This window comes from Balaenoptera acutorostrata, chromosome 3, assembly GCF_949987535.1.
Source record: "Balaenoptera acutorostrata chromosome 3, mBalAcu1.1, whole genome shotgun sequence".
NCBI lineage: Eukaryota > Metazoa > Chordata > Mammalia > Artiodactyla > Balaenopteridae > Balaenoptera > Balaenoptera acutorostrata.
Window position 1 is genome coordinate 18,909,997 of NC_080066.1, and position 27,581 is coordinate 18,937,577.

The window sequence follows — 27,581 nt, forward strand, 5'->3', positions numbered from 1 at the left end:
GTAACTTTACTGAGATGTAATTCACATTCCACAGTTCCTCTATTTTAAGTGTACAATTCAATGATGTTTAGCAAATTTACCTAGTTGTGCAATCATCACCACAATCTAGATTTAGAACACTTCCACCACTCCACTAAGATGGTTCATGCCCATTTACAGTTAACTAATTTGGTTTTATTTTGCTTCCTGTGATATAAAGAATGGTAAAGTATCATTTGTAATTTGAGAATTTCATGAAAACTAGGAGAGAATTCTGTTTGTTTGTTTTTTTTGGCCGTACCGCGCGGCTTGCAATATCTTAGTTCCCCAACCAGGGATTGAACCCTCGCCCCCGGCAGTGAAAGTGCAGGGCAGAGTCCTAACCACTGGACCGCCAGGGAGGTCCCAGAAAGAATTCTATTCTTTTTTTTTTTTTTTTTGCCTGTGTTGGGTCTTCGTTGCTGCACGCGGGATTTCTCTAGTTGCAGAGAGCGGGGCTGCTCTTCGTTGCGGTGCGTGGGCTTCTTATCCTGGTGGCTTCTCTTGTTGTGGAGCACGGGCTCTAGGCACGTGGGCTTCAGTAGCTGTGGCGCATGGGCTTAGTTGCTCCGTGGCATGTGGGATCTTCCCTGACCAGGGCTCAAACCCATGTCCCCTGCATTGCAGGCAGATTCTTAACCACTGCGCCACCAGGGAAGTCCTATTCTTTTTTTTTTCTCCCCCATTTTTATTGCAGTACAATTGCTTTAAAATGTTGTGTTAGCTGTACAACAAAGTGAATCAGCTCTATGTATACATATATCCCCATATCCCCTCCCCCTTGAGCCTCCCTCCCACCCTCCCTATCCCACCCCTCTAGGTCGTCACAAAGCATCGAGTTGATCTCCCTGTGCTATGCAGCAACTTCCCGCTAGCCATCCATTTTACATTTGGTAGTGTATATATGTCAGTGCTACTCTCTCACTTCGTCCCAGCTTCCCCTTCCCCCTCCCCATGTCCTCAAGTCCGTTCTCTATGTCTGCGTCTTTATTCCTGCCCTGCCACTAGGTTCATCAGTACCGCTTTTTTAGATTCCATATATATGTGTTAGTGTACGGTATTCGTGTTTCTCTTTCTTACTTATTTCACTCTATATGACAGACTCTAGGTCCATCCACCTCACTACAAATAACTCAATTTCATTCCTTTTTATGGCTAATATTCCATCGTATATATGTGCCACATCTTCTTTATCCATTCATCTGTCCATGGACATTTAGGTTGCTTCCATGACCTGGCTACTGTAAATAGTGCTGCAATGAACATTGGGGTGCATGTGTCTTTTTGAACTATGGTTTTCTCAGGGTATATGCCCAGTAGTGGGATTGCTGGGTCATATGGTAGTTCTATTTTTAGTTTTTTAAGGAACCTGCATACTGTTCTCCATAGTGGCTGTATCAATTTACATTCCCACCAACAATGCAGGAGGGTTCCCTTTTCTCCACACCCTCTCCAGCATTTATTGTTTCTATATTTTTTGGTGATAGCCATTCTGACCGGCATGAGGTGATACCTCATTGTGGTTTTGATTTGCACTTCTCTAATGATTAGTGATGTTGAGCATTTTTTCATGTATTTGTTGGCCATCTGTATGTCTTTGGAGAAATGTCTACTTAGGTCTTCCACCCATTTTTGGATTGGGTTGTTTGTTTTTTTGATATTGAACTGCATGAGCTGCTTGTATATTTTGGAGATTAATCCTTCGTCAGTTGCTTTGTTTACAAATATTTTCTCCCAGAGAATTCTATTCTTGACATTTTTTCTTGTTTTTTTTTCTTTTTTTTTGTATTTCTTTAATGAGCCACACTTAGAAAAAAAAATCAGAACTATCAAATCTTTGGTTGAGTACATTTGACATAATCATATGCTTGGGAATGAAGAGCATACTCAGAAATTAAAAGACCCATTGTTATTAAGTCTATTTGGGGATCAAAGAGGTATTTTAAAAAAGCAGTATGATCCTCTTCATATCATATTTGCTACTCAAGGATTTGCGCGTGCATGAAGGCTTGTCTAAACCAAAGAGCCTGGGGACATCCCTGGTGGCACAGCGATTAAGAATCAGTGCTCCCAATCCAGGGGCCCCGGGTTTGATCCCTGGTCAGGAAACTAGATCCCACATGCATGCCACAACTAAGAGTTCGAATGCCACAGCTAAGAAGCCTGCCTGCCGCAGCTAAGACCCGGCACAACCAAATAAATAAATAAAAATTTAAAATAACTAAAATAAATAAATAAAATAAACCAAAGGGCCTGATGCCCTTTCCAAGCTGGTGGGGATCCAGGGGAGAAACACTGCAAAACTTATTTGTCCCTTCTATTGATCTGGTCCTGAGAAGCTTGGTTTCTATCAATAAAATAGAATGTTAAACTAAAAATCCAACAACAGCCCTCACCCCCTCACCCCACAATGGACTCTAAAGTACCTTAACACATTGTTGGGTTAAAAAAAAAAATAGAAGAAATGGAATAGATATTGGGACTTAAGACAAAACCTTCATTGTTTAAATTATATGAATATATATTTTAATGGAGATGTTTTGTCCCTTATTTGAATAATTGCTAACTCTGCTGCTTAATTCATGTATTTGGAAAATAGCACCAAGAAGCTGGGCCACTGTGGGTTGGGCTACACCTACACATACTTCATTGCCCTTTGTTCTTGCTTTTAATCCAGGTCTTTACTTTCCCTGGACCATCGATCAGATTTGGAGATAAAGCCCTTCTGTGAATCTACAATGGCAATTCCTTGGGTCTTTGTGCAGAAAGCAGTCAGAGCCTGATAATCCTGAGCTGAAAACCCTTCCTTCTCCCTCTCTGCCCTCCCATGGCTTCTGCCTACAGCCCCGCAGTTATGGGGTGCACAGGGGAGGTATGTGAAGCTCACCTTTCAGCTCACCAACTCCCCCGAAGGAAGGAAGGTGTAACCTTTGAAAAATCCGAATTGTCTCTTTTTACTTTTCAAAAATTAACATGTTAAAAAATACTTTATTTTTTAATATTGGTAAAACGTACTTGAGGTTCAAAATTCAAAGGATACAGAGGTATACAGTGAAAAGTCGGTCTCCATCCCTGGCTCAGAGCCACCCGGGAGGCAACCACTGTCACCAGTTAAGTGACAATTTGGAGTTACAGGAGAGAGTCTGAGGCAGTATGTGGTTGGGCTGGGTTTCGTGATAAAGACTGGGATGGTTAATAGTACACACCAAGCTCTTCCTCTGTTCTGTTCATTCCATTCTACACTAGAAAGTTTGTGTGCATCAGTACAGCAATCCCATGTGAACCTGAGACGCTGAGAGCTGGCAGGGACCCCTCTGGACACAGGGCAAATGCCTTTAAGATCTAAGTGGATCGATAAATTATTTATGCCCTACTGTAGCAGCCTGAGAAGGGGCCTTCAAACTCACCTGACAGGGCAGCAGCCGAGATGCTCCGAGTGTTCTCCACCCAAGTGGTGTCTGTGGACTTGCATGGTGTCAGTGGTCAGGAAGAATCCCCACCCTGCGGTCACGACACTGATGGGCAGCTGTGCGAGCTTTAGGACGTGTCTGTGGGTGTCCTGTTTAACTGTCTGGATACTGTTTATGTACCTCTGGGGTCCTCTGAAAAGGGTGTAGAATGGGTGCCCAGGTCTTCGTGCATCTGGAAATCCCTCTAGGTGCCAGGATGGCCCCCTGAGCAGAGGGAGGTGTGCATCTCAGGCTGCTTGACCCTATCTGGGAAAAGAATCCTCCTATAAGAAAAGCCTCTGTGTGTGCGTGCGTGCGTTCGCATGCACACACGTGTCCAAACCCTGGGAACTTAGCCCAACTAATGGTCCTTGTGTTCTGTTTCTGTATTTAAGGTGGCACCCTGTCAATTTCTCCTAGGCCCTCATGCTGCAGGCCCTCATGTCTTTTAACGATACCCAAATGGTTAAATAACATATGGTGCACCCAGGGTATTAAATGCTATTATAATATTAAAAGTATATAAGCATGATACATACCAACAAGGAATGCTTTCCAAGACATGCTTGCAGGAAAACAAAAATTACAGCACAATTCAAATATACGATCTAGTAGTTTTACAAAAATTATACCCATATGCATCTACGTGTATACATCTATAAAAAATGGTGTGGACTTCACTTCCACTAGGTGCTCTGAGAGCCCCCCACTGCCATCCAACTAAACCCTGGAGCTGTCTACCCCACCCTCTGCAAGGGCCACCCCCTGAAAACAACACAAGCCGGGTCGGAGCAGGTGGCACGCTGAGGGGTAAGGTTGCCTTGAATGGGGGTGGGTGGCCACAGTGGTGTTGCTCTGGGGGCACCTGCCCTCGGCCTGGTGGTGGGCTGGGCAGATGCTGGCCTTGGGCTCTGGGTGGAAAAGGGCAGTAAGGAGAGCTCCAGTGGAAAGCACAGCTCGAGGAAAGCTTCCCTAATTTAGACCTGGAGGGCTCAGGATCCACGATCCATAAAGGTCACCAATGCACGAACAGACGAGCCACTAGGAGAGCAGAACCGGCTCCGCGCTCCAGGCTGCAGGGTGAGTTCCAATCAGGGAGGGGGGGGACTTGCTTCACGGGGGTGCTGGGTGACCAGGGGCTGACGTCTGCCCCACTTGGGAGTGGGAGAAGAGGGGCAGGGAATGCTGCCTTCAACACACAAATGGACTGACCATGAGAGAAAAGATGGATTTGACTAAAGTGAAGAATTTCTCTTTTTAAGTGAAAAATCTAAAACATGAATGGGGTGCTCGTTTTTGCAATATATGTAATTTTGAGCAATATCCAACATATAGAAAGAAGTCCTATCTGGCAAAGAAAAGTTAATGCAAAGAAAGAGGAACAGGAGACATGAGTATCTTATAGAAGAGGCAACGTGTCTGGCCAGCAAACACAGGAAACGCTGTTTCACCTTATCAGTAATGAAGGCAATACAGCTGCAGACCAGGAGCTAGCATTCTGCAACCAGAAGACTGGTGAATTCAGAAGTCCAGCAGCACAGATGTTAAAGAGGATACAGGAGAGGTGCCTTCTGACCAGGACGGAGCAGCAGGAACCAGATCAATCTGCCTGCCTGACACAGCAGCTCAGCACAGGGCTCCCTGAGGGAAGGGACGTTCTCTGTGACCCTGCGGTTGCCCCGGCCCAAGGTCTGGGAGGAGTCCAAGGCCCCCAGGCAGGGAGGGGGATCCAACAGCCAGCCTGCGATCTCCCTATGTTGAGGAGACAGCTGAGGGTTGGGTGACGCCAAGGTAGCAGCGTCCAGAGAAGAGGGAGCCGCAGAGGAGCCCAGACCCCAGAGGCCCCCCATCAAGTCAGACCAGCCAAGGAAAGGACCACGGAAAGGAGCTCAGTGGGGTTGGGAATGGTTGCGTCTCCAATAGCCAAAGCGGAAAGCACTCCTCTTTGGTGGGGCAGCAGGTAGAGTCCTCAGAAAAGCACTGCCTCTGCAAGTGAGCCTGGAAGCTGCTCTTCCCAGGCAGGTGACTCCGCCCATGGGAGACTGAGCTCCAGGACCCAGGTAAGCCGGGGCCAGATTCCTGATGTGCAGAAACTGTAACAAAGGTTGCTTTCAGCCACTAAGTTTTGGGGTTATTTGTTATGCAGCAATAGGTAACTAATACACCCACTGGCCAGGACTGATCTAGTAACCTGTACAACAAAATATCCAATCTGCTGATGGTAGAGACCAGCACCGTGTCCCCTAATGGGTGCTATCTCCTGAGGAGACCACATGGGACCCCCTTCCATCCTGCAGGGGACAGAGGTACATCCCAATGGGCACAGACACATGGTCCAGATATTGGTTTGACTTTTCTGTTTGGAGGCATCAGCACCCCCATCCCAGGCCAGGGGACGTGTGTGGGGATGGACTTGTGCTGACCCAGGAATCTCCCCTTTGTGAAGCAGAGAGCATCATTTCAAGATCCTGTAGGGGAGTAGAAATTCTCCTTCCTACTAGCCTCCTGGGTCATCTGGCTGGGCTCCTTTGAGCTGGCCAGACAGGATACAGATTAACCACAGAAAAGCACAGAGGTTCATTAGCTTGTGCATCTGACCCACGGGGGCACTCAGAGACAAACGACTCAAAAGGAGCTTAGAACTGGGCTTACAGAGCATGTTGGCAAAGCAACACTAAAAATTTAGGGAAGTGACAAGACAAAAGAAAAGGACCTTGAGTCTCTAGGGGCGGCAAATTGTGGGAAGGCAGATATCTGGGAACCAATAGTAGATCCAGGCTAATTAGTAAAGTTTGTCATGTTGCTTCCTCTGGTGCTGTCTGATTCCAGACTAAGGGTCTAAAGTTGTCTCATTAACGTCTGTCCTTCCTGGCAGAGAGTGGAGAGGGACACCTTTGTAAATTTATGTCCTGCTTTTTAGGCAAGTGGGGGAGCAGCTGCTTCTTCTCAACCGCCTTCAGCTCAAAATGATCCTTATGCCTAAGTGGCCTACTGTGGGGTGGCATATTCTGTGACCCTGCAACACCTAATACCTTAACCATTTCCCATAAGCCAGAATGATTCATCCATTTCTTTTGAAAGCTTGGAAAGCATGGTAAAAGTAATTAAAAATCTAAATTTTTAGCAGTTTCAAATTCACCTTTTGTCTCAAATGTCATAAATTTTGTTTAGGGCTGAATATTTAATCTATTTTTAGAGGAAAAAAATATTACTGCTTGAAAGGAGGAGATGCGACCTGTCAATACACAGGTATTAGAAGAAAAAAAACCCCCAAATCCCAGGCAAATTTCTCCATGTTTCCTTGCCACATTTTCCTCTGGACACCGCGCAGGTGAGAACACTCAGTGAGGTGCCCAGGACTCAAATGCGACCACAGTTACTGCTCCTTCACGGGGGATGAGCACATATGTAACTCCAAAGTAGAACTCGGGGATGAGTTCCTGGTGTCACAGAGGCAAGTGGATTTCTCTTTATAGCTATTGTGCCCAGACTACCACGCAGTTAAGAGGAAAACTCTTAATGGATTATCTGGTTAAAGAACAATTTTGTTAAAATGGTACACTAATTTTATGCCAATTCATAGATACAAGGTAATAATACCAATTTGCTTTTAAAAAGAACTCCCAAAGGATATAAGCCAATTACTTACATAAAAGCCCTAGATGGCACCGTGGAAAGACAAAACATTGGACTTGATGAATCACAGCAGTATGAATTACTCTACCAAGAAGAATTAATGGAAATGTCCTGTTACCAAGTCCAAGCTCGTATTGCTCGCTGCACGACAGGCCAGTAAACTGAGACACGATTTGTCGGGGCAAGGAATAGCGACTTTATTCAGAAAGCCAGCCAACTGAAAAGATGGTGGACTTGTGTCCCAAAGAACCAGCTTGCCTGAGTTAGAATTCAGGCTTCTTTTATACTGAAAGGGGAGGGAGGAAAGTCAAACACTTCCTGGTTCCCATCAGCCTCCTGGGGGGAGGTGTTACTTTTTTTCCTCCCTGCAGTCATTCACAGGTGGGCCTGGTCAGCATGCTTCCTGGGAGCTAGACAAAGGTACTTTAGCTTAATGCTCATTACCTGGGAGGCAGGGTTCCCAGAGATGGGCCATTGTGTATAATTTAAGCTTACAGGCAACATCCCTTCAGTGATTAACGTGTAATAGAACACGAAGGTTCTTCCCTCTCACAGTCCTACCAGAGGAAGCTGGGGAGAGAAAAGATGAGTAACTTGGTATAAAACAGGTGGTGGGCAGGGTTTGACCTACAGACCTAGTTGGCGATTCCTACTCTAGAGCTAAGAATGGTGTTTACATGTTAAAATGATGGAGAAAACTCAAAGGAATAATAATATGCCATGATGTGTGAAAATCATTTGGAATTCAAGGTTTCCTGGAACTCGGCAGAGCCTGCTTGTCCATGTGTCTTCCGTGGCTGCTTTTGCTGCGTGCTTATGACAGAGACCCATGCCCTGCAAAGCCTGAGCCATTTGCCATCTGCTTCTTTACAGAAAACGTTGCCATTCCCTGCCCTGCAGCAGTGCTTCTCAGTTTTGGAACTGTCTGGGAAGGTTTAATGTGATGGATCTAATTGGCCACCTGGTGAGCCCCACTCCACCCCGTGACCTTAAGACCCTAAGACGCAGCCAAAGTTGAGAAGTTCTGCTTTGAAACCAGACCTGAGAGCTGCATGTGGGATCTTAGTTCCCCGACCAGGGAGCAAACCCATGTCCCCTGCATTGGAAGCGCAGAGTCTTAACCGCTGGACCGCCAGGGAAGTCCCCAGACCTCAGAGCTTTTTAAAACACCAAGGCTGGGCTCCCGCTCCACGCAGTTAACTAGAAAGGGGGGTGTAGTGAGGGGGTGAGGGGTGGGCGTCACCTGGGTGATCCTTTCCCGCCGCAGAGCTGAGAACTGGGGGCCCCTCTGAGTTAAATCCCTGCCCCCACTTAGAAGCTCTGTCCTCGACAAGTGACTGGAACCGGCAGGTGAGCCCCAGGGGCCAAGTGGGGAGGGTTCAGGGAGAGGTCGAGGGTCCCCTGGGGCCTTGCATGGAGATCATTTCACCTGGTCAAGTTAAAGATATCTCAGGATCCTTGGAGCTTAAATTCAAATGTTATCTGATCAGACCTCTGATCTGATTTCTTTTGGGAACTTTGAGGAAAATTTCGAATGAAAAAACAAGGACAAGCCATAGTAAAATGGGAAAAATGCTTTGAAGTCGGAAGTTTTGATCCTCAGAATCCTCATTTGTTAAACGGGATGTAAAACACAATACAAATATATAGATTCCCAGATTAATGTATTTGGAGCATACTTATACTAAAAAAAATTATTTTTTAAATCAGAAATTTAAATTTTATTGAGTACCCTGTATTTTTATTCGCTAAATCTGTCAACCCTATATAGAAACCTTAGTAATTCTTCAAAAAAATGACTAAGTATGACTAAGTATCATATTTGCTGAAAAGATATATATTCTCTTAATTTCAATCATTTACCCCCAAACCTTCCTAAGAAAAATGACTCTGCTTTGTGGTTTAAAAGGGGTTTTAAGGAATATATGAGAACCTACTAAAATTTGCAAACTAACCACTAGACGGAGCCAAATTGATAAATGACAGCCTATCTCCTGTGCTGATGAGTCAATGCACAGTGTCAAAATGAGTCCTACGTGAGAATTAATCACTTTTCTAAAAGATATGTTTTTTTTTAACTTCCTTGAAATAACATAACTAACACATTCAATGTCTTAAAAAGGTAGCAAACAACATATGGTTTTCAACAAGAGTATTCTTTGCATTAAACCTTTCCCATTTGCCATGGATGGAGATGGGGACCAGCAGGGAGTAGGTGCAGACTCACAGGAAATACCGAAATAACAAGCCCCTAAGATTGATGATGTAATGCATTGAACCTAAAACTGTAAACCAGAATCGAATTTGATAGATGACTTAGTGAGTCTTTAAGGAACATACCAGAAAAATAGGGTAGGCAATCTCCAAGATCTCTCCTCTCCACACGTGAGATGTCACCCTCCCGTAGTTCTCTGACTAGAGGGGGACCAACTAGGACTCACTCGTTTTGCTGCTGCTTCCTCTTCCCAGACCTGGAAGAGATGGGATTTTTCTCTTTTCCTTTCCTGTTTCAAGGACTCCCTTACACCCTGGTTTAAAGTAAAATTCTGTTTTACATCTTTCAAATGATTATCAGTGTTAAAAATTATGCCCTTGAGGGCTTCCCTGGTGGCGCAGTGGTTGAGAATCTGCCTGCCAATGCAGGGCACACGGGTTCGAGCCCTGGTCTGGGAAGATCCCACATGCCGCGGAGCAACTAGGCCCGTGAGCCACAGCTACTGAGCCTGCGTGTCTGGAGCCTGTGCTCCGCAACAAGAGAGGCCGCGATAGTGAGAGGCCCGCGCACCGCAATGAAGAGTGGCCCCCGCTTGCCACAACTAGAGAAAGCCCTCGCACAGAAACGAAGACCCAACACAGCCAAAAATAAATAAATAAATATATAATAAAAATAAATAAATTAACAAAAAAAAAAAATTATGCCCTTGTAATAATCTACGAGCCAGCCCTATTTGCTCCTGGAAATACAAAGATGGAGCATTTGGGATTTAGACAGTCCTGTCTCTTTGAAAGCCTGTTTGGCAAGTTTGTGATCTTAACAATTCTCAAAAGCAAAGACTAGACCGTGCAAACATAACATATTTTCTTTGCCTTCCTTCTATAAGAATCATAATCCTGCCTGAGACAAATGGATGCCGCCAACAGGATAGGGGGAGGTCATATACGTGGAGGTACAGGGAGAAAAGTACATCACCTATTTAAAAAATAATACCCATTACGATTCTTCAGCATGACAGTCAAGCCAGGTTTATCAAGTACTTTTTTTTTTTAAGATTTTTTTGGATGTGGACCATTTTTAAAGTCTTTATTGAATTTGTTACAATATTGCTTCTGTTTTATGTTTTGGTTTTCTGGCCACGAGGCATGTGGGATCTTAGCTCCCGGACTGGGGATTGAACCTGCACCCCCTGCATTGAAAGGCAAAGACCTAACCATTGGACCACCAAGGAAGTCTCTTTATCAAGTACTTTCTAACGCCTGATGTTTAGCCAGTAGTTAGATCCAAGCAAACAGAAATAGCTCCTAACCTGTGTAATAGGGAAGAAACTTTGTGTTCTATTACAAGTTAATCACTAAAGGGATGTTGCCTATAAGCTTAAATTATACAAAACGGCCCATCTCTGGGAATCCTGCCTCCCAGGTAATGAGCATTAAGCTCAAGTACCTTTGTTTAGCTCCCAGGAAGCATGCTGACCAGGCCCACCTGTGAATGACTGCAGGGAGGAAAAAAGTAACACCTCCCCTCTGGAGGCTGACCTAATATGTAGTAGGCACAAAAGAAATATTTATTGAATTTACCAAACCAGGAAGTGTTTAACTTTACTCCCTCCCCTTTTAGTATAAAAGAAGCCTGAATTCTAACTCAGGCAAGCTGTTCTTTGGGACACGAATCCACCATCTTCCCTGTCTTCTGGCTTTCTGAATAAAGTAGTTATTCCTTGCCCCGACAACTCGTCTCTCAATGTATTAGCCTGTCCTGCAGCAAGCAGTACGAGCTTGGACTCAGTAATACATGTACCTTCTTAAGTAGGATGTATAAACATCCCTACTATTTGGGGGTTATCTATTGGGGCCATTCCACCTGTCCGCAAACATTAGAACAAACAGATGTTGTCTGTTTCTCAGTGACTGTAGTAAGTACAGTAGAAGAGTCTAAATGGCAAAAGAATTGTTCTAAAAGAATTTTTCAAATGATTACCCATTGTTACCAATTTCAGCACTGTAATAATGAAGGAACTATTTGATCGAGGGCAGGCACGTGGTGATTATGGCACGTGCTGGATGGCTGGTTCATGTCGTGGCAACCATGGCAACCGGTGTGAGAGGTAATGGGTGAGTTTGGTGATGTTGCTAGGAACCTGGGGTTGTAACAGTTATGTTTTGGTAGTTATTAAGTGCTACAAAAGGTTGAATAGCGTTTTGCATTTATACAGTAAACATCTGCAGAAATAAACGAAGACCAATGAAATGAGAAAAGCAAAAGCCATTTTTCTGAGTTTGCTATGGTAAGGGAGCTAGCCACTATCACTTGCGTTTTGGTGGAGACAAAGGTGGGCAGAGGAGTGGGAATGCCTTACAAGGTGCAGAAAGGGAAGGCTTCAGGTGTGCTTGGCTGGTGGCAGGGGGCAGCTGAGGGTGGATAAACTAGAATCGGGCATCCTAAGTGATTGGTTAGGGGAGCAGATTTGGCTTTCTTTGGTTGGTTTTAAGTTGGAAGCAGGAACAAAACTTAGGGAGGGCTGTCAGTTGTTAAGCCCTGGCCCTTTGGGGCCAATTGTTACAGAAGTTATTACTTAGCTTCCTGGTTTGCTGCTAGAGACAGCAGTCTTGCTTCCTGCAAGTCTGATTTACAGGAGGCTGGCTTCCTGGGCTGGTTACTGTGGAGGAGCGGTTGGCGTCCCGGGCAGGTGGCTGCAGGTTGTGGGGCAGAGCTCTATTGCTATGGATGGCCTGGCCATCATCTGTGTGTACATTCAGTCTCTCCCATCCCATTCCTTAATCAAGAACAGAAAGAAAAACTAAGCAGACACACCCAAAAGGTGTTGGCGAGAGATTAAAATTAAAAGTTTTAATCATAATGGGAATTCCCTAGGGGTCCAGTGGTTAGGACTGCGCGCTTCCACTGCAGGGGGCACGGGTTCGATCCCTGGTTGGGGAACTAAGATCCCACAAGCCTTGCAACGCGGCCAAAAAAAAAAAATCATTATGCTCTTTTAGAATTAAGATATTTAAATTTCAAATATAGTCTTCATCCAAATAGGTCAGGTTGCAGACATTCTGGGTAAATCATTTATTTTATGAAAACCAGTGTCCTACAGTTGTGCACTTTATTAGGTGGACCGCAAAGGTGCATGTGCTCTTATATACTATACACTGGAATGGAAACGCTGGAAGGCCCCTTAACCCTGGCATCAAGAACAGGCCTGATATGTCGTAGGCACAAAAGAAATATTTATTGAATGAATTAATGCATGTTTGTTTCTCTTTTTTTAAAGATTTTTTCAGTGTACAGTTGAGTAGTATTAATTACTTTCACATTGTTGTGTAATCATCTCCGGAACTCACCTTGCAGAATTGAAACTCTGTACCCATTAAACACCAGCTCCCCATTTGCCCCTCTCCCCATCCCATGGCAACCAATACCCCCACCCAAGCCCCGTCTCTATGAGTTTGACTTTCCAGGTGCCTCATATACGTGGAATCATACGGTATTTGTCTTTTTGTGACTGGCTTATTTTACTTGGTACAATGTCCTCAAGGTTCATTCATGTGTAGCATGTGTCAGAATTTCCTTCCTTCCCTTTTTTTTAACCTTCCCCCACCTGTCCCTCCCCACCCGTTAAAAAAATTAGGAAAGATATAATCTGAGAATAGTGAACTCACAATGGTGTCTTTGTTTCTCTTACTTCACTCATTTTTGGCATTTGGAAATGGGCCTCATTTCCCTCATCTGTAAAATGGGGTCATAATATATACACGTGCACATGACCACTGACCTAGCTGTCCTGCCTGGCACAAACGAGGGGATGGGGGGGCTGTTTGTTAGCCCTCCCCTGCTCGTCCCCTTGAGCTGGTTTTTCCTCTTACTCCATCTCCCACTACTAAATACCCTTCTCTCTTCTTCCGACCCTCCCGGAAGCAGAGAGAGGGAGGGGCCAGGGTGAGGGGTGGGTCATGACACGCACAGGTCATGACCAAGAGGGAAGAAAGCTCACTCTGTCCAGGACAATGTAGGGACTCTGGGGGAAAATTCAGCCTTTTTAAAGCTGAATAATATTCCATTGTAGGTATACACCACATTTTGTTTACCCATTCATTTGCTGATGAACCCTTAGGTTGCTTCCACCTTTTGGCTATTGTGAATAATGCTGCTGTGAACAGGAGTGTACAAAAGTCTCTTTGAGACCCTGCTTTCAATTTTTTGGGGGTATATACCCAGAAGTGGGATTGCTGAATCATATGATAATTCTGTTTTTATTCTGGGGGGAACCACCATACTAGTTTCTATAGCAGCTGCACCATTTTACATTCCCACCAGCAGTGCCCAAACATGTTTCTGACTCCTAAGTTTGATTTCCTGGTGTGCTGGTCTGGAGCACATTAGAAGCAATGAATTAGAAGGGACCAGCGGGTAAAACAACAGCATGAAGTGTCATCTGGCAATCTAATGTTGAGTGACAAGAATTACAAGACGCAAAACTAGCACTGGATTATTACAATATTCAATAATGGATACTTTTTTTTTTTTAAAGAAATTCACGTTCTTTTATTTTTATTTATTTATTTATTTATGACTGTGTTGGGTCTTCGTTTCTGTGCGAGGGCTTTCTCTAGTTGCGGCAAGTGGGGGCCACTCTTCATCGCGGTGCGCGGGCCTCTCACCATCGCGGCCTCTCCTGTTGCGGAGCACAGGCTCTAGACGCGCAGGCTCAGTAATTGTGGCTCACGGGCCCAGTTGCTCCGCCGCATGTGGGATCTTCCCAGACCAGGGCTCGAACCCGTGTCCCCTGCATTGGCAGGCAGACTCTCAACCACTGCGCCACCAGGGAAGCCCAATAATGGATACTTTTAATGATGCTCTGGAATATAATGAAAAAGTTAAATTATGTTTGATTTCCATTGTATAAGGAGGCAGGCATCCTTATACCATTGATAATTATGTAAGAAAAACATCCATTGATAATTATGTAAGTATTGAAGTGTTTAATCTTAGTATGATTTCCAAAACAAAGAGTTCCATTAAAAATTGTGAAATTTTTCAAAGGGCTTGGTCCTTAAGGAGGTCATTTTCATTTATCCAGGAAGTTCACTTTTATGGCCTTGACCCCTTCCTATAATGCCACATTAGTGAGACATCGCGGTTTGCATGTATAATAATCATACAGAGGCCTTTTCAAATTTAATCATGATGTAATAAGGACGTATACTAAACCAAAATAATATTTTCAGCTAATGGTGTTTGTATGGTCATGAAACGTTTATTGAATAAGGAAAGAGGGAATCCACTAAGCTAGGAAAACATTCTCCAAACCATTGGAGAATGACAGGTCTAACAAATCATTACCATTTGGAGGTGTATATTGAACTGTCTTACATACAGAGCACCAGGGAGCTGAAAGAAGTGAGGAGGTGACATATGGCCTGAGGAGGGTCATGACCTAGTTATGACACACAAGGGGCATTATTACAGCGTGTGGGTTGCACATGGGAGGAAGGGGGGGTCAGGGAGAGGTGTGCCCTTCATCCCGGGCAAGAACCACTGGGCCATCCCGCAGATAGCTGGCGGGCTGCAGACGCATGGTGGTGAGTCTGTCCAAGCCAGGCCAGGGCGCTGGGGATGGAGGGTGAGCTGGGAGGCAGGAGAAATGTTTGTCGGAAAGCTTGGTCGGGGTTCACCACCAGAGACCAAAGCCGAGGTTAGGGAACCCAAAGGGATCTGAACAGAAGGTACTGAGACTGAGAATAAATAAGTAACTGATAGTTAAAATGGCAGAGGGTCATTGAAAGGTACGTGGGGACATCGCACACAATGAGGTTATGCTTTCCCATCTTTTTTTTTTTTTTTTAAATCTTTATTGGAGTATAGTTGCTTTATGCTTTCCCATCTTGAATTGGGAAAATGCTGCTGTCACTTTGTTCGTTCCACGTCCTGGCTCCTTTGTGAAGTCGGGTATGTTGTCATTCCAGGTTCACGGTGAGGAAACTGGATGCTGAACCCAAGCCCCCTTCAGTCACATCCACTCAGGAGTTGAGCTGGGACTGGAATTCCCTGCCCTGGAGCTTTTCGCTACCAGGTGAGCCTTGTCCTGTCATTTTCCAGTCTAAAAATCTTCCCCTTCCCAGAAAAAGCTTTTGTTTATAATAAATGTCTTACGTCTTAATGGGCAGTGGGCTGTGGGGTCTGGAGGGTAGCTTGTGTAACATATTCAGTCAAAATCACAGGTTAATACCCTGGTTTCCTCAGCAATGTTAGCTTAGGAAGTGGCCTGAACTTAAGGTGACTTGGTTTTTGAAAGTCTTTTTTAGAGACACTAGGTTTTTGGCACCTGGCACTGAGACTTTTATTCAGTAGTACACATTCTACACTAACCACGAAGCCTGTGCTGGACTAATGATTTTTATCTAAAATGAAGATATTTATCGGTTTTGCAGGCAATGAAGCAAGGGCTTTTGCGTGTATGTTTGAACCTGTGGTGAATATTTCAGAAAATCACTAAAATGTTAAGACTACTGAGATTGTTTATGTTATTTAAAGCTTTTAAAAAATTAACTAGATTGATAGAGAATGAATCTTGGCCACATTTTCTTTTTCAACTGGAAGTTCCCTTGTTCAGTAGTTTTATCTTTAAACCTGAATTACTGCTAGTTGGTTACAAATGAAATAGCTCAAGGCACTGCTGTATTCTAGAATATTCTGCAAACAAGTGCAGTTTAGGATTTACAGTAACAATGAATTCTAAGGTAGAGTGGGCTCCCTTTCTTCCTAACTCATGGTGGGGATCTCTTATAGAGAAAATTGCCTTGGAGCTTTGTGAAAGGTCCTCTTGGGGTCTAAAGCGAAGGCCAGAACAAAGCCGTGACTATAGGAACCATCAACACATGTTTGTCTTTGGGAGAAAAGTTTGGGAGCCTGAATGTGAAACACTTCCGGGTGGTTCAGTGCATATTAAGTTTAAGAGCCCTGCATTTGAAGAGGGAAGACCAGACTTCTGTCCAGGTCTGCTCTGCCTGATACAGCCTCTTCTGGACCCTCCGCTGTTTCCATGACATTGATGTCTGAAGTCAAAGCATGATGTACAAATGGGATACAAACAAAACTGTAAAACTAACAAAAATTCAAACTGGCAATGTTGACGTGAGACAGGTGGTGTTCTTTGCTGAAACTAAATTGTACAGTGTTAGGTTTATAGCAGATAAATGTAGCTTCAAGTCCAATTCTATTTTTAAAATTTTTTATTTTTGGCTATGAGCAACATGTGGGATATTAATTCCGCAATCAGGGATCGAACCTGCGCCCCCTGCAGTGAAAGCTCCGAGTCTTCACCACTGGACTGCCAGGGAAGTCCCCAATTCTATTTTGATTAAATAATGTAACTGTAGATGGGCTTTATTTGCTAAATCGGACTAATCAGACTTCATACGTAACCAAACTTTCCCCAGCCAGCAGTCCTTCAGCGCCACTTTTAAGGAGGTTTCCTAGCAAATTTCAGAACATCCACAGTCTTCTAGATTAGGAGCTTTCCTTTTTTTTTGGTAAAGGGCCAGATATTAAATCTTTAGCCTTTGTAGGCTAAGAGGCAAAATTGAGGATATTATATAGGTACTCACATAATAAGAAAATGTCTTTTCACACTTAAGAAGTGTTTTGAGATTAACAGGCTTTTTTTTGAAAATATGTTACTTTTCCTCTTACACAGTTTTCAGTGGAAAGCTAAACTAGATAATGAGTTCTTGATAGTGTGTAATTGCTGTTATTTTCTTCAGAGGCTATGAAAAGTATGTTCTCAAGGAAGGAATGAATGACATATTTGAAGTGAATAACTGGCAGATTTAGACAGAGCTTCTCAACCTTGGCACTGCTACCATTGTGGGCTGTACGGTTCTTGCCGTAGAGGCTCTCTTGCACACTGTAGGATGCTTAGCTGCATCTCTGGCTTCTACCCACTAGATGTAGTACAGTCCCTCCCCAGTGGGAATAATAAAAAGTATCTCCAGGAAATGCCCTGGGGTCCAGTGGTTAGGACTCGGCACTTTCACTGCTGAGGGCCCACGTTCAATCCCTGGTCCCGGAATTAAGATACTACAAGCCGTGCGGTGTGGCCCCCCCCCAAAAAAAGTATCTCTAGACAGGGGCAAACCACTGTTTGGGACAAACTGGCAAAAGTGGTCAACTGAAGAAATATGTCTTATTAGTACATATGTGCCGCTTGCAAGCACACACACACACATGCAGGTGGGCGCACGCACACACACACGGCATACACATTTTTCTTCCGGAGGATCTGGGTGCTTTCAGGTTAAAAAGCAAAAAAAGAAGACATAAGGCATGGCAACCTGAGCTGTGGAATTCTGATTTCTGCCTTTGAAGTAGACAACTTAATGAATTATACTTTCACTCTGATGTTTTTCTTCCTAATGCAGTCAGAGCTAGGCTCTGAGAAGTACAACTCCATTTCACAAGGGCTCTTTTCCTTGTTAATTACATTCAAGAGAAAGCATTAAAGGTAATAAACACTATTTATTGCCAAAAGATCTCTATAAATACCAGAAGCTTCACAATGCAGAGAATGAGAAAAATATTTTCTCAAAAATTTCAACATATAATCAAAGGGAATTATCCATGACAACTCTAGCTTTCTACAGTCATCGCTAGCAACCTCCCCTGTCCCCAAATAATTCCCTGTCCTTCTGTTGCTGAGAATAAAGGAGAGAAAGAAGAACACCAGGAGACCAAGGGGGTGAAAAAGGAGCCTGTTTTGGTTCTTGTCTAACCTCCTACAGGTAACATATAGTCCTGGGGTGCCTCTTAGATGCCAGGCACCTGGTGAGCACATCGAGGAGTCTGGGAAGCATGGGTGCCCTTTAGAAGCTTACAGTTCAGCAGGCAGGATCAAGCAAATTAATGCACAAAAACCCCATAAAAAAGTAGGAAGAGAAAAGTGGTTTTAGATAAAATCTATTGAGTTTATGATCTCCAGCATCATGAGGGCTTGAGAAAAAACAGTGCTTGTGCTGGGCCTGAACGATTATAAACGTGTGGAGCTGGGGCAGGGGAGGAGGAAGAGGGTTTTGGGGGATGTGGTCACGAGTAAAGTGAGAGGCGGGAATGGCAGGCAAGGAGTGAGTTCTGAGAAGTTCTCATGGGCTGGAGGGAGGGTGGGCTTGAAGGTCAGGGGGAGTGGAGTTTTTATTCTAAAACCAGTGAGAGGCTGTTGACAGATTTTAAGCAGGGTGGTGACAAGACTGCCCACTTCAGCAGCATCCACCTCGCTGCTCCTGGGGACCCCAGGCCTATTTGAATGTTGAATTATAGCTGCAGGGTGTTTTGCATTTCTTGGAGGCTAAAAATGTGAGGTAGAGACAATAAGTTAACACAACTCATCAACTATCCTTGTTTTACTTTAAAAATGCTGCTGGGAGGCTTCCCTGGTGGCACAGTGGTTAAGAATCCGCCTGCCAATGCAGGGGACACGGGTTCCAGCCCCGGTCCAGGAAGATCCCACACGCCATGGAGCCATTAAGCCCGTGAGCCACAACTACTGAGCCTGCGCTCTAGAGCCCGTGTGCCAAAACTACTGAAGCCTGCGAGCCACAACTACTGAAGCCCACGTGCCTAGAGCCTGTGCTCCACAACAAAAAGAAGCCACCGCAATGAGAAGCCTGCGCACCACAAACGAGAGTAGCCCCTGCTCGCCGCAACTAGAGAAAGCCTGCGCGTAGCAATGAAGACCCAATGCAGCCAAAAATAAATAAATTAATTAAAAAAAAATGCTGCTGGGTTTTTCATGTTGGAACAGGGTCTGAACTGAGGCCAGTTAACTGAGATAAAGGTATGTGGAAGTACCCGGCTACTGGGAGACAGTCACTGAATCCCCTGCCAACACCCGAACGCCAGCCACATGGGACTAAAGAGCCTTCTGGCCTGTGCTGGGAGGAGTACAAAGTGGCAGAAATGATCTTCGGACTCCCTTTCCAAGTAGTTAGTAGGGGAGTCATGAAGGGAGGTCCAGAAAGAAAAAAAGGTTTTGAACAGGAAAGAATCAATTTCCTGGATCAGGTGGCTCTTGAGCATATACACCAGGGTCTATTCATGGAGTTTCCTACTCACAGGAACCCTCGGCTCTAGTTCTGAGGATGCTGAAGGAGTGCTATATTAAAATAATGTATCAGCTATTTAATTCTTTTAATTTCTCTGGGGACTAATCTGCCTTTTAGAGAAATAAGTTCCTTTTGTCGGGAATTCCCTGGTAGTCCAGTGGTTAGGACTCAGCACTTTCACTGCCTGGGACCAGGTTCAACCCTTGGTCAGGGAACTAAGATCCCACAAGCTGCAGGGCGCAGCTGAAAAAAAAAAGTTCCCTTTGCCACCAAAATCCTACCTTGGCTCCAGAGCCTGCCTACTGCATCTTCCCACTCCAACCAGGACTCTACTATGGGGAGCCAAGCATATAATACTACCCCACAGTTCTAGGTCAGAGTCCCTTATTATCTGGGGACCAATCAGTGAAAATTGTCAACATGAATACATGAAACTCCAATCAAAGAGTAATATCAAATCCTGGCCAGATCAGGATTAGGTTTAGCTGCATATAACTTAGGAGTTCAAAATAACAGTGGCTTATGGTATATCTCTTTTCTTTTTTTAAAAAATAAATTTATTTATTTTTGGCTGCGTTGGGTCTTCGTTGCTGCGTGCAGGCTTTCTCTAGTTGAGGCGAGCGGGGGCTACTCTTCATTGTGGTGTGTGGGCCTCTCATTGTGGTGGCTTCTCTTGTTGCAGAGCATGGGCTCTAGGCGTGCAGGCTTCAGTAGTTGTGGTGCATGGGCTTAGTTGCTCCATGGAATGTGGGATCTCCCCGGACCAGGGCTCCTTCCCAACAGTGGCTTATATAACAGTTTATTTCTCTCATGCAAAAGAGCACAGGGACATGATCTTAGGTCAAGGCTTCCCTCTTTAAGGCCACCTGGTACTTAAAAGTGCATTCTCTAGAATTCCAGCCCCATTCCAAAAAGAAAAAAAGGAGGGAGCCTTTTCAGAGCACTTTCCTGGAAGATTCCACTCACATCTTTGGCTGGACTTGGTCGCGTGGCCAGCTGTGGGCTCTGAGGTGGGCAGACTGTGTTCCTCACAAGGTGAAGGGCCCTGTACTAAGGGAGACGGGAGAACGGACACTGGGTAGGGATGCAGCCTCTCCCAACCTGACCTGCCTGACTTTGTGAGGTGCTGGAATCTGCCTTGTCCAGAGGACATCCTAATTCTCAGACATCACACGTACACTTACCATTTTTATTCTTGGTGAGTAGGAGGGATAAAGAAGATAGTTTGGCAAGAGAGAGACTGGACTCCTTAAGGCTGGTTAGCCTGGGGACAGATGAATTTTCAGTGGTGAGGAAGACAGATAAATCAGTTCCCACGTGGGCCTTTGCCCATACCCAGAGACTATGGCTGTCCCTGCTTCATTATTTATCCCATAAACACAGGTTTTGCTCACGGATAGGAACTATGTGGCACGGTGCTGTCTTCTCCCTCTCCTTTCCTCACTGCAGCGTTCTTCTGTGCTGAGTGGGAGCATGACCTCAGAATCTGGCAGATGTTTCTGGTCCAAAAGGCTTGGCATTAGTGTTTCAGTCTACTAGCCATCTTTAATTGCTTATGGGAGTTTTCACTCTGAGAGGGTCTCTGGATATAATTCTTTACTTCATAGGAATAAATCTCTCATAGTGTAATTTTAGGTGTATCCACAGGCAATAAAAGTATTCAGATTTTACCACTAAGTGACTGCAATCACTTAACATGTTCTAAACCTGTTCTTTTGACTGTTTACCTTACTGGACTATGAGTTTCTCTAGAGTGAGAGCTATATTTTATCCATTTTTTGCATCCCCAAGGTCCCTGGCTTGGTACTTTCAAGAAATGTTCTATTGATAAATGAATCACTTATGTTGGTCAAAGTCAAGTTGCTATCAGAGTCAATACTTCCCCGTAGCTGGTTACCACTGAGTATTCTGGGGGCCTAATTTGGGGGCGGGGTCATTGGAGAATAAGGTGGTGACAGGAAGAAAACTGGCGGCACAACAAAGGGTCTTGGTTACTCCACATCTGCCTTACAAATGTCAGAGTGACTGGCACAGGAAACTGGCGACCAGGTGATAAAGGAAGAGCAGATATAGTGTGAGCAGGTATTTGGTCCGAGCTTTTAGCCATTTTCCTTCTTTTGACCAAAGGTCCATTTCCTGAGTTAACTTGGCTCAGTGTTTTCTGTCTTCTAGGAGGTGACTCAGGGAGTTGTGCAAGTGACTGGTTCATATTTCAAGGATATGAGTATGGCTGAAGAGACTGTAATTACGCTCTCCCTGATTCAATCAAGCTAGCCTATTCTCACTGATTTGTTTTTATAAGTAGATATTTATAAATTGTTTAAGCTAATAGTCATATTGCTAATGTTTTAAATACTGTGATTCATTTCCAAACCTTCTTAAAAAAAAAAGCTGCCATAGCTAAAAAGTTTGAAGAGCACTGACTTCGCTATTCACCCAAGTTCCAAATGCACCTCTCTACAACAACCAAAACCTTATATAGCGATTATGGAGGAGAGGAAGAAAAATAATTCCCCAATGCTTCTTTCTGCTCAAAGAGCAGGGTGTGATTGAGTCGATCCAGCTGGATGTTTTCTAAGAAGGCTGAGTGTTCGAGCACGGGGTCTCAGGCCACAGTGCTCACCTTCCCTCTCCCCTTACAGCCCCAAACCTGGGCTAGATCCATACTGAGGAAGTGTCCCTACATTCAGAATCCCAAGTAATACATCATGGTAGATACTGTGGCTAAAGGCACAAGTTTTTTCTGAATAATGCTTCTCTTCAACCTTGTTGCCTTTGGTCGGGAGGGCTGGACCCACAGAAATAACAAGGCTCCCCTCTCTTCAACTCTAGAACTAGTCCTAAGCAGTCACTCCCAAACTCCTTCAAAAAGAAAGAAGACAAGCCAGACTCACTACAGTGAGTCTCTTTTCTACTCAAAACGTCTGCAGATTCCTTCCCTCATTATTCCAATCTGCTTCCCGGCTCTCTTCCGGTTCAGTGATTCCTGGAGGGGGGGCAGGAAGGTGGGGTGGATGCAGCTAAGAGGGGACCTCATGGACTAGATCCCCACTTAGGCCATTTCTCAGTAGTCTGACATTCCACAGGTTTAATTATCAGAATTCAAGTGTCTTTATTTGTAAAATGGGGAATAATAGGGTGGGCTTGCTTGTGAAAAAAAATTAGTATCTGGCAGGTGTTCAAGAAATGACACCTTTCATTACCATCTTGGCATCCCACTGCTTCTGCAGCCTTTCCTAAAGTGTCACTGTGTGTCAAGCAGGAGGCATCTCTGCCTGGAGGATTTTGACGTGTGTGTGCGTGTACTTTGGCAGGGGTGGGGTGGGGTTGACACCCTGGTAAATTACTGGCAAGGCTTTTGTACGTATCTTTCTTCTCCAGGTCTGCTGACCAGAAGTCATATTCCTGAATAAGCCCAACAGGTGCAATCCTAAGGGGAATAAGGTGGGAACATCAAAGGGGGGGGGGGAGTGCAGAAAAGTCCCTGCAGACCAGTAGCTATCCATCCTTTGGCAACAGTCTGTGGCTACCCTGCCCCCTCCTCCAGATGCTTTTCTCGGTTAACACTGCCATCTAGTTCTGCCAATGACCTGTCAGCACGAGAAGCTTGCAGACAGTCATGCTGTCTCCTAAGTGCCATTCTGTGTCTCCTTGTAAGCCCTTCAAACCGTATCATTAATATTATAATTGTTATGATTAAATAAAAATTTAATGTGCCTGCATGGATATGCTGCACACGTATGGTAATGACTGGATGTTTCCTCTCATACGACACTCAAATCACAAAACAGCAATCAGAACAGACAATACGGTAACCCCCTCCCAATTTTCAGCCATCTTACCCATGCACTGTAGCCCTGAAAATCTGAATATTCACTGACTTACAATTATGTTACAAGCTTTCCTGGGAAGCAAGAAGGTCAGAACTGCCTTAATAAAGAGAATCATTTCATCTTCTTGCTACCTACCCACCTCTTTGGGGCCGCAGTTCTTTAGAACTTTCCTTCCTCATCTCCTCGGTATCAGCATTTTGCTATCAGTTATATTCCAGGTGTTACCAACCTGCGCCCTTGGACTCTTTAATCAATAGAAATTGACAAGAGGCCAGATGAGAATTTCAGACGTGGCTTTATGGGGGCTTGTGCTGCAGCGTAAGGAACTGAAAGCAAGCACCAGGTGTCCTTGCCCACTCCTTCACGAAGAGCTCCCTGGGTCCTCTGATGGGGTGACAGTGGGGGTGGGTCTGCAGGCCAGACGGGGGCGTGGCTTAGGCAGTTTGTCCATCCTTCTTGGCAGTGCCGTATACAGCGATCAGGTGCAGTTTCCCCCTTTCTGTGCTGGCACCTCAAAATGGCAGACTTGCTCGTTACCGCCACCAGGAAGGTTGTGTAGTGGTCAACATCGCCCCTACTGCACAGGCAGGAGGTTGTTTTTAATCACTTGTGGTTGATTCACGGCCTTCAGCATCCTGTTGCTTAAGGAAGCTTTACCCCTTGGTCCGTTTATGGCTGCCAGCTTCCTGTTGTTCAAGGAGGCGCTGTCCAGGTGCAAGTGTCCTGGTAGATGACCCTAGGTCCCAGCCGATCTCATTCTCCCTTGAGGGATTCTATACCCATTATTCTTTTTTAAATTTACTTATTTTATTTATCTATTTTTGGCTGCGTTGGGTCTTCGTTGCTGCGCACAGGCTTTCTCTAGTTGCAGTGAGTGGGGGCTACTCTCTGTTGTGGTGTGAGGGCTTCTCATTGCAGTGGCTTGTCTTGTTGCAGAGCACAGGCTCTAGGCACATAGGCTTCGGTAGTTGTGGCACGCGGGCTCAGTAGTTGTGGCTTGCAGGCTCTAGTGCGCAGGCTTAGTAGTCGTGGTGCATGGGCTTAGTTGCTCCGTGGCATGTGGGATCTTCCCAGACCAGGGCTCGAACCTGTGTCCCCTGCGTTGACAGGCGGATTCTTAACCACTATGCCACCAGGGAAGCCCTACACCCATTATTCTTAAGGGTCAAGGGGCCAAATGTCTCTTCTTCTGGAGCTACTTCCTGCTGAAGAGGGGCCACAGACCCTAGCCTACCCTAGAGGTGTAGAAGTCCCTTGATGACTGTTCCAAGGACCTACAGGGACACGGGTCACCTTCTAATGGAACGGGTTGAAATCCTTGGGCCACCATGAGCCTCACTTGGAACTGTTGAAGCCTGGAAGACATAAATCTAACTAAAAGATTAAACAGGCAGGGTCTGAATAATAACAAAAGAACTACTGCCACTAGAGGGCCCAAGAGATGCAGGAACCAAGTAATGCCAGGGATGTAACCTTTAACTGAGTCCCATATAGTTTGGGCAGTGGGGTAGCTGAACCCATGTAACCATTTAGCTTGTTCATAATTTCCTGAATACTTAGTTCAACTTCCCCCAAGTTGTTGCTGTATGTACTGCAAGTTTTGTTAATTACTGCATAGACACCCTCTTGTTCAGCCAGAAGATAATCCAGGGTTAACCTATTGTCAAACACAACATCGTCTAAGGAATCTAGGGACTCCTGGAGGCCACTTAAAGGCATCACCATTTTTTTTTTTGGGCTGCGCCGAGTGAGGTTTTCGGGACCTTAGTTCCGTGACCAGGGATTGAACCTGTGCCCTCAGCAATGAAATCACTGAGTCCTAACCACTAGGGAATTCCCATCACCAGTTTTTGAGGCCAGGTTCTCTATGGCCTGTGTGAGGTTTCTTAAGGTTGTTTTGTGATAGGGAAAAACGCCCCAGGGGCGGCCACTCCTATGGCCACCCCAATTCCTGCCAGGATTAGTCTGAGTGCCCAGCTATGTCTGTTTTGAGAGGTGGCATTATTATATATGGTGACACCTTGTCCTTTAGGGCCCAGTCGTCCCAAAGTGCATTCTCCCCGGAAGTGAACATTGTCTAAGCATGGATAGGCCATTGCTCGGAGAGGCCAGGAGAAGGAGGAATTTGGGTTCCCTTCGAAGGGTAGTTTATTTTGCGGTGGACCACAGAGGAACAGATGTCCAGCGGGGGTGCAAGCCTGGCGGGGTGAAGTGGAATTAAACCATCGACGTAAAAGGGAACCCCAGCTAGGTGCATTATTGCATCTGGGGGACAGGGGCCCTCCGTCTAGTGGTCCTCCATCTAGTTCTGAGTTTTCCTCTATTCCCTCCTCATTACTGAAGGCAGATGGGGTCTGATAGGTGAGCCTCCAGGAAGGGGCTGCTGTTCCCTTCCAGTGCGTACAAGAGCTGTTGGGTTGGGTCCCTGGGGAGAGCAGAGATGGGTCCACACACCAATGAGTCTGGTTAGGAGTGCATGAGGAGCTTGAAGTGGAAAATGACATAGGATAAATAGAGAGTGAGCTTCCCATATCAGTAAGGCAGGTATCTGTCTGGCAGGGGCAACAGGGTTTTCCTTGCCCTGTGCAGAGAAGGGGCCGCTTGATCCAGAGACGGGTTTGGTTCCAAGGGTCTGTAAGCTCTACACACCCGATATCATCATGATCTTCGAGTTCCACTATTAGAAGCGGTGTGCTCCTAATGGGTTCAGAAGTCAGGATGAGATTAATGTCCTCATCTACAGGCACAAACCGGAGCCGAGAAACCCCCTCTTGTGCGAGGGGATGACAGATCCAACAGTTAGAGAGATTATTTCCTGAGGCCAAAATGCTGGAATGGTTGACGACTGAGTTTTCTCTCCAGGTTCCCCTTCCCTTATTATTTTCTCCCCAGCCCCTCTTTAGGAGAAGGGCCAAGAGAAGTACCCACATTTTCCACTCTGTCATTGGTTCTGGTCTTCTAGACCCAGGAGGGACAAAAGAGTTGCTTTTTCAGTGGGGGTGGTTGAGCAAACCGGCAAGATGTGAGCAAAAATATAACAAAGTAAGCAAACAGAAGTCCAGCCTACCACATCACCCTGTACTCATCTGTTAGTGGTGCTTGGTTTTTGAATAAGTATCTCAGGTCTTCTACTGGCTCACAGGCGTATTCTTCTGTTGGGGCCTGTGGGGTTTTTGGAGGCAAGAGTTTTAATCTAGATAAATGTACCCAACTAGGTATTCCTTGAAGTTTAATGGCAGTGGGGGTGGCTAAAATTACTCTACAGGGGCCCTTTCATTTTGGTAATAGTTCATCTCCAGGGGATCCCTCCTTCCAAATTTTAAGAAGAACTTGGTCCCCGAAGTTAATTTGTGGAGGGGCTGCCCCTTCTGTTGTATCCCTAGTGGGACCTGGCAGTGCCTTCTTGGCTTAGTCCAAGATTGCCTTTTGGACCTGTCCCAGGTTAATAACACATTGTAGCCTCTGGCTCACTTCCTCATACCAGTGGTAAGGAAGGGCCTCTCATAGGTCACTTCAAATGGTCTAAGCTTCAGGAGACTCCTGGGGGCTATGTGAACCCTGGGGAGTGCAATAGGAAGCAGGGCTCATGAATCTCTTGGCAAAGTTTTGTTAAGGTTTTCTTTAAAGTATGGTTCATTTTGTCTACTTTTCCTGAAGACTGGAGGTGCCAAGAGGCGTGGAGATTATAGCTAATTCCCAAGGCGGTCGATAGGCCTTGGGTGATCTTTGCTATGAGGGAGGGCCCATTATCACTCTGGAGGGATTTTAGAAGCCCAAACCGAGGAATCGTCTCTCTAAGAGGGACTTACAGACTTCAGTGGCCTTTTCAGATTGAGTGGGGAAGGCTTCCACCTATCCTATAAAAGTACTGACAGACACAGGAAGATATTTATATCCTGACTGTGGGGGCATTTGGGCGAAGTTTAATTGTCAATCTTCCCCCAGGTACGTCCCACGGGGTTGAAGTGGCTTGAGTAACGAAGGAGGGATTGGATGGGCTTGCGGATTATTATGGGCACACAAATCACAGGCAAGGGTCACTCGTTTTATTGTTCCTTCAAGTCCCTTTCCTGAAAAGGTCCTTTGTATCACGTCCCATAGTGTATTCCTCCCACAGGGGGTGGCACCATGTAAAACCTTAATGAGCCTCCTTTCTTGGGCCCCAGGGATGAGAAACTTGTCATCCTTTATATACCAGCCTGTGCTTTCTTTCCTATAGCCCCATTTTTCAGCATTCTCTTGTTCCTGTGGGGAATACTGGGGCAGGCCAGGGAGTTCAGGGGGGCCAATCACTAGGGCCATGCTTTGGTCAGGCTCTTGCGACTGAACT

At 45.3% G+C, this 27,581-nt stretch overlaps 2 protein-coding genes across 2 annotated transcripts in view; one reads left to right on the top strand and one right to left on the bottom strand.

Moving 5' to 3' along the window:
* CREM (cAMP responsive element modulator) overlaps nt 1-22,878 on the top strand; it is a 100,413-nt gene extending 77,535 nt beyond the window's left edge. Inside the window, exons 10-11 of the mRNA XM_057542324.1 lie at nt 15,288-15,394; nt 22,800-22,878. Of these exons, the coding sequence (XP_057398307.1) occupies nt 15,288-15,394; nt 22,800-22,831 (139 nt within the window). The 3' untranslated portion in view covers nt 22,832-22,878. The remainder of the gene's footprint in view (nt 1-15,287; nt 15,395-22,799) is intronic.
* Nucleotides 22,879-24,641: 1,763 nt separating this feature from the next.
* On the bottom strand, nt 24,642-26,310 carry LOC130707514 (endogenous retrovirus group V member 1 Env polyprotein-like). Its single transcript, XM_057542342.1, has one exon. It carries the CDS (start codon nt 26,194-26,196, stop codon nt 25,138-25,140), a length of 1,059 nt encoding a protein of 352 aa, XP_057398325.1. The 5' UTR covers nt 26,197-26,310; the 3' UTR covers nt 24,642-25,137.
* Between the last annotated feature and the right edge of the window lie 1,271 nt (nt 26,311-27,581).